This window comes from Leopardus geoffroyi, chromosome D4 (assembly GCF_018350155.1).
Source record: "Leopardus geoffroyi isolate Oge1 chromosome D4, O.geoffroyi_Oge1_pat1.0, whole genome shotgun sequence".
NCBI classification, from domain to species: Eukaryota; Metazoa; Chordata; class Mammalia; order Carnivora; family Felidae; genus Leopardus; species Leopardus geoffroyi.
This window is the reverse complement of record NC_059342.1, coordinates 81894437-81904978: the sequence shown is the minus strand read 5'-3', so window position 1 is coordinate 81904978 and position 10542 is coordinate 81894437. Positions and strand designations below refer to the sequence as shown.

Here is a 10542-nt window from a genome sequence, read left to right as displayed (position 1 = left end):
CATCCCAACAAGTGCCCTCCTCCCTGACCATCACCCACTTTCCCCTCTCCTCAACCCCCTATCTACCCTTAGTTTGTTCTCAGTCCTCAAGAGTCCCTTATGGTTTGTCTCCCTCCCTCTCTGTAACTTTTCCCCCCTTCCCCTCCCCCATGGTCTTCTGTTAAGTTTCTGAAGATCCACATATGAGTGAAAACATATGGTATCTGTCTTTCTCTGTATGACTTATTTCACTTAGCATAACACTCTCCAGTTCCATCCACATTGCTGCAAATGGCCAGATTTCATTCTTTCTCATTGCCAAGCAGTATTCCATTGTATATATAAACCACATCTTCTTTATCTATTCATCATTGATGGACATTTAGGCTCTTTCCATAATTTGGATACTGTTGAAAGTGCTGCTAAACCTCTTTTAAAGCAGTAATAATTTTACAGTCTCGCATTATTTTCAACTCACAGTACTAATAAGAAGTTCAGTATTTATACTGAATTATTCCATCTGAGTGTTCATGTCACTTCATAAAAGACAATCTAGGCCACTGGTAATAGAGACTGGGTGGGAGAGTCTTCATAATGGCTCTAACACCAGAAGTAGGTGGTCTGATTTGGGACTAAAGGTAAGTGGAGCTGTTTAAACACACTGATAGACTTGATGTAATATTTCAGGGGAAAAAGAAGAATCAAGGATGGACTGTGGAAGTGGATGGAATCATTTTGCTAATTTCTAATATATGTGACAGTCTCTGTGGAGGTGGAAGTAATGCAGATTCGGTTGGGAGGGGGGCAAAATCACTAAGTCTGTATGGCCATGTTAATTTTGTGATGTCTACCCAAGTGGAGATATTTCATAGGCAGGTGAATATATAATTCTTGAGGCTCATGGAGACATCTTGTCTTGAGATAGAAATGTCACAACCAAATGTAGATCGTGTTTCAAGCCATAGCACTGGATAGAATCACATAGTAAGAGAACATAGAAAAGAGAAGAGCCCTGAGATAGGTGCACACCTAAAGATTTAAAGGCCTGGGAGTGGAACTCAGGGGCGCCTGGGTGGCTCAGTTGGTTAAGCGTCCAACTTTGGCTCAGGTCATGATCTCACAGTTCGTGAGTTCAAGTCCTGTGTCAGGCTCTGTGCTGACAGCTGGCTTGGAGCCTGGAGCCTGTTTAAGATTCTGTGTCTCCCTCTCTCTCTGTCCCTCTCCTGGTTGCACTGTCTCTTTCTCTCTCTCTCTCTCTCTCTCTCTCTCAATGAATAAAAACATAAAAATTTAAAGGTCTGGGAGTAGAGGTAGGAAAGGAAACTGACAAGTGGCCATTAGTAGAAAGAAGGCAGGTAATTTAGTATGTAATAATCCTAGGGAAGAGTATATCCAGAATACAGGAGTCTCACTCACTCAAATGTAGTTAAGAGGTCATTAAAGAAAACATAATTGATTATTAGATTTGGCAAGATATAGATTACTGGAAACTTTGAAAATCAGAGTACTTAAGTGAAGTGTTAAGGGAAAAATTCTAATTACATTCCTTTTATGATAAAATTGCAACTGAGAGTGGAGGCTGTGATGATAGATACTTCTGAAGTATAGTTTTTTTGTTTTGGTTTGGTTTGGTTTTTTTGAGAAGGTAGACAAAAAGTGGTGTGTAATTTGAGAAGGACATGAGTCAAGGGAGAATTTCTTCTTAATTTTTGTAAAGGATAAAGATATTAAGCTTGTTTGCTTGCTGATAGAAGTAATCCAGTATGTAATTAAAAATTAATAATTCAAGAGAGAAAGTATTTAATTGCAAGAATAAAGGCCTCAAAAGAGGATTCATATCAAATCATAGGGGACGATTTTATCAAGGGGCTGAGCCACATTTCCCCCTCTAACAAAAAGGAAGTCAGCATACATGGGTTCAGATGTAGGTGGGCTGATGGATTTGATGGCAGGAAGATGTCATGTATTTGAAGAGACTTCAATAGAGAGTAGTGGGAGCAGGGTTGTTTTAGAGAATTGTAGAAAGAAATGTGTGGAATATGCTAGAGTTTGGGAAAGTGAAGTTCTAGGAGATGTTATGGTAAGCCCCAACTCTGCCAATATTGGTGTTTTGTTCAGAAGCTTAATATTAAATCAGCATGATTGGGTGATGTTCTCCAACTATATTCAGGTCATCAAAACCAAATGTTGGGTTTACCTAGGGCTGGAATTTTGCCAGGTAGAGCAAAATGAGATGATAGAACTAAGGGTGTTTGCAAGAAGATGGTTACAGTTCTGGACCATAAAATATATTCTTGTTAAGGTGGGAAAGAAGAGCATGAATGAAGTGATGGATAATGAAAAACAATCTCAAGCAATGGTAATCTCAGCAGTGTCAGAGAATGGATGGAGTTGGAGATCTGAATTAAGTCAGGTGAAAGAGCTTGTAATAGCAAAGTCTAAGATATAACCATATGAGTGGGTGGCTGAGATGAGGTGAAGGAAAAGATTGCTGGAGCTAAACAGGGTAGGAATGGAGAATCCAAGTTGCTAGATAAACCATTTGTATGGATATTGGTATTTCCAAATGTGAGAATTAAATAGTGGTGGAGACAGAGAATCAGATGCTAAAGTCATCAAGGAGTGAGGAAGGAACACTAGAAAGATTTTTTATTTTATTTATTTTATTTTTTAAATAAGAATTTTATATATTTAAGGTGTACAACATGTTGGTTTGGTACAGACATACATAGTGATGTGATTACTTCAGTCAAGCTAATTAACATATCGTCTCCTCACATAGTTACCATTTGTGTGTGTGTGCTAAGCGCACCTGGAATCCAATCTCTTAGCAAATTTTCAATAGGCAGTGCAATATTACTAACTATGTTTATCATGCTGTACATTAGATCTCTAGACTTCATACTTATCCTACACAACTGCAACTTTGTATCTTTAAGCAATATCTCCCCATTTCCCCCAACTCTCTGCCACTGGTAACTTCTGTTCTACTGTCTGCTTCTTAAGTATTTGATTCTTTTAGATTCTTTTAGATTAGGAGATATCATGCAGTTTTGTTTCATTTCTATGTCTGGCTTATTTCACTTAGCATAAGGTCCTCCAGGTTCATCCATGTTGTTGCAAATGACTACATATAATCTTTTAAACCTGAATAATATTCCGTTGTATATACATACCCAAATTTCTTTATCCATTCATCTGTTGACAGACACATAGTTAGTTTCTATATCTTGACTATTGTCAATGATGCTGCAATGAACATGGGAGTGCAGATATCTCTTCTAGGCACTAGTTTCTTTCCTTTGTGTGTATACCTGGAAATGGAATTGCTGGATCATGTGGTAGGTCTATTTTTAAATTTTTGAGGAACTTTTCATACTGTGTTTTCCATAGCAGCTGTATCATTTTACATTCCCATCAACAGTGTAGAAGAGTTTCAATTTCTCCTCATCCTTGCCAACACTTATTATTTCTTGTCTTTTTGATAATAGCCATTGCAATGGGTGTGAGGTGATATCTTATTGTGGTTTGATTTGCATTTCCCTGATGATTAGTGATATTGAGCATTTTCCATATACCTGTTAGTCACTTGTATGTCTTCTTTGGGAAAATGTCTATTGTGGTCCTTTGCTCATTTTAATAGGAAAATATGGTTTCATTTGCTTTGTTTTTGCTATTGAATTGTATGAGTTCCTTATATACTTTGGATAGTAACCCCTTATCAAATATATGGTTTGCCATTGTCTTCTTCCATTCCATACATTGCCTTTTCATTTTGTTGATTCTTTCTTTTGCTGTGCAGATACTTTTTAGTTCATGAAATCCTGTTTGTCAGCTTTTGATTTTTTTGCCCATTCTTTTAATGACATATTGAAAAAGAAAGGTTGCCAAGGGGAACCTGGGTGGCTCAGTTGGTTAAGTGTCTGACTTTGGCTCAGGTCACGATCTCGTGGTTTGTGAGTTTGAGCCCCACATCAGGCCCTGTGCTGACAGCTTAGAGCCTGGAGTCTGCTTCAGATTCTGTATCTCCCTCTCTGCCTCTCCCCTACTCATACTCTGTCTCTCTTTCTCTCACTCAAAAATAAATAAACATTAAAATTTTTTTTAAAAAAGATTACCAAGATCAATGTCAAGAAGGTTTTTCTCTATGTTTTCCTCTAGGAGTTTTATGGTTTCATGTCTTACATTTCAACTCTTTAATCTATTTCAAGTTAATTTTTGTGACTGGTGTAATGTAGGGGTCAGGTTTCATTCTTTTGGATATGGATATCCAGGTTATCCAACATCATGCATTCAAAAGACTATCCTTTTTCCTTTGTGTGTTCTTGGTGCCTTTGTCAAAGTTTAGTTGACTATTTGTGCTTGGGCTTATTTCTGGGCTCTCTATTCTTTTCATTGGCCTATGTGTCTGTTTTTATGCTAGTACCATACTGTTTTTGATTACTGTAGCTTTGTAATACAGTTTAAAATTAGGAAATATGATGTCTCCAGCTTTGTTCTTTATCAAAATTGCTTTGGCTATTTGGGGTCTTCTCTTGTTCCATAAGTATTTTAGAATGTTTTTCTGTGAAAAATGCCTTTGAAATTTTTATAGAGATTGTGTTGAATCTGAATATCCCCTTGGGTAGTATTGGCATTTTAGCAATATTAATTCTTCCAATCCATGCACGTGGTATATCTTTCTATTTATTTGTGTCTGCTTTAATTTATTTCATCAGCATTTTACCATTTGTAGTGTACATATCTTTCAACTCCTTGGTTAAGTTTATTCCTAAATATTTTATTCTTTTTGATGCTGTTGCAAACGGGATTGTTTTCTTTATTTCCTTTTCAGATAGTTAAGTGTTGGTGTAAAGAAACACACACCTTTGGGAGATAAAGAGTACAGTACTTATAATTACACTGACACAATAGAAGTAAGTAGCTCTTTTGTGCAAACATATTATCTTCCAGAAATTATTCTCCTTGAAGAGGTCAGCATGAAACAGAGTACAGAAACCCAAGAGAAATGCTAATGGGCTTTCTTGAAGATGGTGTAGGATAGTGTTTAAGGGGATGGGTTCTGGAGCCAGATACTATGAATTAGAATCCCACTTTTGTCATTACTTGCTGTGTAATTATTTTCTCAGGCTGTTGATAACCAGTGTTGTAGCTGGACCTACCCCTGTGGTTCTTACTATAAATTGCAAGAGGCCTCAGTAATAAGCACCGGGAAACTTTGAAAAAAAAAAAAGGTTGATTACTCACAGGTCCTGGAAAGCATATAGCATACCTAGGGGCACACAGCAGGTTCACAGGTAGAAAGGGAGCGTGAGAGAGCTTGGGCTTGGTGTTCTGTTTTTATTGAGGTAAAATGAGGGACCTAGGGTTTCACAAGTTCACTTTGTGGGCAGATTTAAAACATAAGAGCAGGAGTTTAAAGTGTGGGATGAGAAAAAAGCAAACAGCCCAAATAGTCAGTTAATTTAAATCAATCAAGATCTCTAAAACAAATGAGCATTCTGTGTGTGTGTGTGTGTGTGTGTGTGTGTGTGTGTGTGTGTGGATAGAAAGTGGCAGGGAGTGTGGCTGGCAATGTATTTATTTGAGATAGCCTTTAAAATGGATTCCTCCAAAACCAAAGTTAAGTCAGGCACTTGCATTACAGGAAGAAAAGCCAACTATAGGGCTTACACTAGAATGATCTTTCACAGTGATTCAACTACCCTCTGCCTCAGTTACCCATCTGTAAAGAAGAGAGAAAGTGTATCTATAATTTAGGGTTGTTGAAAGGATTTTATGAATAAAATATATGTAAAGCACTCATAATAACGACCAGCTCATGAGCACCATATGTGTGTATATCATCATCACCATCATCATCATCAACATCATCATCATCAATAGCATACAAGTGAAAAAAATAATGGGAGAAAAGAACAAACTGCTGGTGGTTAATGGTTTGGATATCTGTATGTATCTAAAGGTTATTGATGATCTGAGAGTAAGGCCAGGAATTAATCTGCCTTATTCTTTTTATTGACTGCACAGCAGTTCATGGTATGTGTGTAATGTATTGGTTGAAATTTCCTTCAAAGTACTGAAGAAGAGACATTCCCCAAACCTCAGTGGCTTATAACAATAGATATTTATTCCTTGGTCAAAAATTTGCAGGTTAGAAGAGGCAACCGTGCATCAGTCCTGGGTCAAGTTCAGGTCTGCTCTATGTGTTTCACATTCTGAGACTAAAGCTAAGGGGCTTTAGCTACATGAGATGAGCTTTTTATCTCATGGTGAATGCCAGAGCTCAGGAGAGCAAACCAAATGATCTAAATCCTTTCAAAGCTTTTTATTGGAAGCAGCATTTGCTATGCCTGTTCATAAACTGCTAGCTAAAGCCAGCCCAAAGTCAATGGGATGGAGGTGTGGATTCTGCCCCAGAAAAGCCATGACAAAGAAAGAAAAGGAAGGAAGAATTGTGAACAGATAATACTGTCTATCTAACTACCAAACAAAATGAACCAGAATTCCATTCGTATACATGAAGATTATTTCTAATTTTTCACTATCATAAACAAAAGTGTATTGAACATAAAATATATTTATTCATTATATATATCCATTATGTGAGATAAACTCCTAGAAGTGGAAGTGTATTATCTAAATACAAAATTTTTCCATAGCATTTACCAGTTCTTCAATTATTAATGTATTAATTTACTCTCTTGTCCATTTCTTTACCTGAAGAAAGTTCTTTCCATAGGGGCATTTGGGGCTTCTTAGAAGAGGCTACTGTGCTAACAGGTGATGCAAATCATTTGGTAAAGCATAAAGGAGATCAGCCATGGAACTGCCACCTAAAGACACAGAAAGGAGGAAGGTAGGCCAAGGAGGCAGGAAAGACAAAGTAAAAGAAAACAGTATAATCCAGAAGAAAAATATTGGATATGTTAGGTACTTCCTGGAAAGTGTGAAGAACCAGAGTTAAGTAATCAAAAGTTGGTTTCATTTCTCTGTTATTATCATTTTATAAGTGTCAGGGCCCTCTTTACCTTGGAAGAATTTATTATCCTGATGCAGTCAAAGACTCAAGGAGTTTAGCTCCTCAAACCAGTTTCATTGGTGACCAATACTTACATATAGGTTCCAAGAAACCATTCTTCTATCCCATTACACAAAATTACCACAATGTTAGCTCCTTCTCAATTCAGTGCTATAACTGCTCATATCCTACAAGAAAACTTTCTACAGTCTGATGGCCTATAAATCAGCCTGCCCTTGTAATTTCTGCCCCATGTCCTGGGAGGTCCTTCTCACCTTTTCCTTTAAGAAAGAAACTGGAAACACCCATGAAACCAAAGAATTGACATTTTAATAGACATCTTAGCTCTCGGACCATTTCTCATTTCTAGCACTGATTAGTTGGCAAATGCCCAGTAATATAGGCAAGTTCCACAAATTAGCTACAGAGAAGATTAGGAGCATGCTGAGACAAAAAGAGTTTAAGTTATCCCTGAATGGTGCAGCTAATAAAGGTTAAGAAAATGCAAGTTGGAGAGCTGTGACAGTGCTTAATTCCTGACCCTAAATAGTAGATATTTGTCATTATGTCTCTCTTCCCATATTGGAGTAGTTCCACCATTTCATTTGTCTTGGTGGGAGGTAGAACCTCTCACCCACTTACAGATAATGAAAGCAGCAATATTGCTTGCCCGGTTTCCTTGAGAACTAGAGCATGGACGCCATGACCAAGTCTTGGCCAGCCACATGGACCACCTTATTTTGAATCTAGATGTGTTGTTACAAAGAACAAGAAGTGGGCAGTTCTTTCTGGAGGTTGTCACATCTGTTTGTCAGGCCTCCAGGGGCTATGCAAATGGCTAGTACTGATAGTGTTGTTGATGATATACGCGGCAGTGAAAAGAGTCTACAGCAGTGACCTCATCAGACCAATTCTAGGATATGATTTTGATTGTGGTTATGACCATATGATCTTTCTTAGTCTTGTTTATTTTATTGAGCCCGGTTGCTTAGCCTTCTTGGAAATTCATGAGTTTCACATACTCTTTTAATAAAGTCATTTCCTCCATGAATCAACCAGAATTGGTTTCTGTTGCCTGCATCTAAGAATGTTACAACCTTGTTGTTTAATGGCAGAACCAGAAAACATTCTCAATTATAATTAAAGTTACACAAGTGGCTTACACTAAATACATAGTTTCACGTGCTTTGGAATTAAGGGACAGTCAATGGTAAAATCCATAATATGTTCCTAATTTAGATATTTCTGAGAAGTTCTAAAGGAAACAGATATGCAAAGGGCAAAACTGTTTCCCCAGAATCATAGATAAAACTGGGAACTGTGTTTTGGGTTTTTATCTAAAGGAAGAAGTCCACATTCTGCTCACCCATTTTCTGAAGGCTCCCTTGACATCCCCATTCCTCAGGCTGTAAATGAAGGGGTTCAGCATGGGGGTCACCACTGTGTACATGACTGTCAGAATGCGACCCTCAGTCACTGAATAGCTGGTAAGGGGCCGGAAGTAGACCCATGTGAGTGTGCCATAGAAGATAGACACCACAGTGAGGTGGGAGCCACAGGTAGAAAAAGCTCTCCATTTGCTCTTGGCCGAGGGGATCTGGAGGACCACTGAGATGATGCGGGCATAGGAGGCAATGATGAAAGCCAGAGCTCCATTGATGACAATAACACCCTCCGTGTGAATCATCAGGGTGTTGAGGTAGGGGCTGGAGCAGGAAATCTTCATCAGAGGGTAGAGGTCACAGAAGAAATGGGGGATCTTGTTATCTGCACAGAAGATTAATCGGCCCATAAGAAAGGTGTGCAGCAGGGCATGAAGATGGGAGAGGATATGGCACAGAGCCACCATCTGTGAACACAGCATTCTGGTCAGGATCATAGGGTAGTGGAAAGGGTAGCAGATAGCGATGTATCTATCATAGGCCATCACAGCCAGAAGGAAGTTTTCCATGGCTGCAAAGCAAATGAAGAAATAGGTCTGGGCTAAGCAGCCCATGTAGGAAATGGCCTTTGTAGGCGAGAAAATGTTCTGTAGCATCTTGGGGACCGTGGTGGAGGTGAAACAGATGTCTGCCAAAGCCAAATTACTGAGGAAGATGTACATGGGGGTGTGGAGACGTGGAGTAGAGATAATCAATGTGATGATGGCAAAGTTCCCAAAAATGTTGATTGCATACATCAGTAGAAAAAGAAGAAAGAGTGGGATCTGCTCTTCCAGGTGGGTAGATATGCCCAAGAGAACAAAATGGGATACACTGGTCCAGCTGTTATTGACCATCTGTTGCCATAAGAACAAACAGGATTGTTATTTTTTTATTGAGGTATATAATTGGCATATGATATTATATTAGTTTCAGGTATACACCATAATGATTCAATATTTGTATAAATTGCAAAATGGTTGCCACAATAATTCTAGTTAATGCCCATTCCCATACATAATTACAAGTTCTTTTTCTTGTGATGAAGACTTTTAAGATATACTCTCTTAGCAACTTTAAAGTAATGCAGTACAATATTATGAACTATGCTAAAAATGCATTACATTTTCATGACTTATTCATTTTTTAACTGTAAGTCTGTACCTTTGAACTCCGTTCACCCATTTCACCCACTTCCTGCCCTCTGCCTCTGGCAGCCACCACTCTGTTCTCTGCATCTATGAGGGTTTTTTTTCTTCTTTATATTCCTCATATAAGTGAGATCATATGTATTTGTTTTTCTCTATCTGATTTATTTCACTTAGAATAATGCCCTTAAGATCCATCCATGTCATTGCAAACGGCAAGTTTTCATTCCTTTTTTTATGGCTGGATAGCATTCGTGTGTGTGTGTGTGTGTGTGTGTGTGTGTGTGTGTGTGTGTGTACATGCCACATCTTAAGCCATTCATTCATCCATGGACATTTAGGCTGTTTTCATGTCATGGCTATTGTAAATAATGCTGCAGTGAACATAAGTGTACATACATTTTTTTTAATTTAGTATGTTTGTTTTCTGTGAATAAATACCCAGAAGTGGAATTGCTGGACCCTATAGTACTGATAGTACTGGGCCTCAGGCCTGGGGGCCCAGATTATAACTACCATAGGGTAGTTATAATCTTATTATAACTACCATAGGGTAGTTATAATCTTATTTTTTTAGGAAGCTCTGTACTGTTTTCTAAAAAAGGATTATTTTTATAGATTTGAACATTTGAGAAGCCCGCTTAGTTACTATCACTTTTGTGCTCCAATATAAACTACACACGGTGCTGATAGACAGATCAAGGATTTAATTCTTTTCCAAAATAACGAGGTGTGGGTTTTTCATTATCATCAACATCACCACTACTACAAATTGTACAGATTCACCAGTTTTAAAAATTAGAAAACTAAGGCATGGAAAGTTTAACCTTTTTTGTTTGTTTGTTTTGTTTTGTTTTGCCCATAAAGGGAAAAATCTGAATTTAAAGTCATGTTTATTGGGATCCAAAGACTATGCTAGTGATACCATATAACATGACTCCTCAAATTAAAACCAAGGCACCTTATACATGGT

At 38.0% G+C, this 10542-nt stretch overlaps 1 protein-coding gene across 2 annotated transcripts; it reads right to left on the bottom strand.

Moving 5' to 3' along the window:
* Positions 1–4664: 4664 nt before the first annotated feature.
* Positions 4665–9278, bottom strand: LOC123592781 (olfactory receptor 1Q1-like). Of its 2 annotated transcripts, XM_045468141.1 has the most exons (2): positions 8367–9265; positions 4665–4845 (listed from the first exon to the last, which is right to left on the bottom strand). In XM_045468141.1, exons 1-2 carry the CDS (start codon positions 9177–9179, stop codon positions 4810–4812), a joined length of 849 nt encoding a protein of 282 aa, XP_045324097.1. In that variant the 5' UTR covers positions 9180–9265; the 3' UTR covers positions 4665–4809. The 2 variants fall into 2 exon arrangements, with proteins under 2 accessions (XP_045324097.1, XP_045324096.1); XM_045468140.1 differs by lacking the exon at positions 4665–4845 and having other exon boundaries at positions 6601–9278.
* Positions 9279–10542: the final 1264 nt, after the last annotated feature.

Excerpts from the sequence above, each read along its gene's own strand:
- LOC123592781 (XM_045468140.1), bottom strand. The coding sequence starts at position 9,278 with ATGGTCAATAACAGCTGGACCAGTGTATCCCATTTTGTTCTCTTGGGC.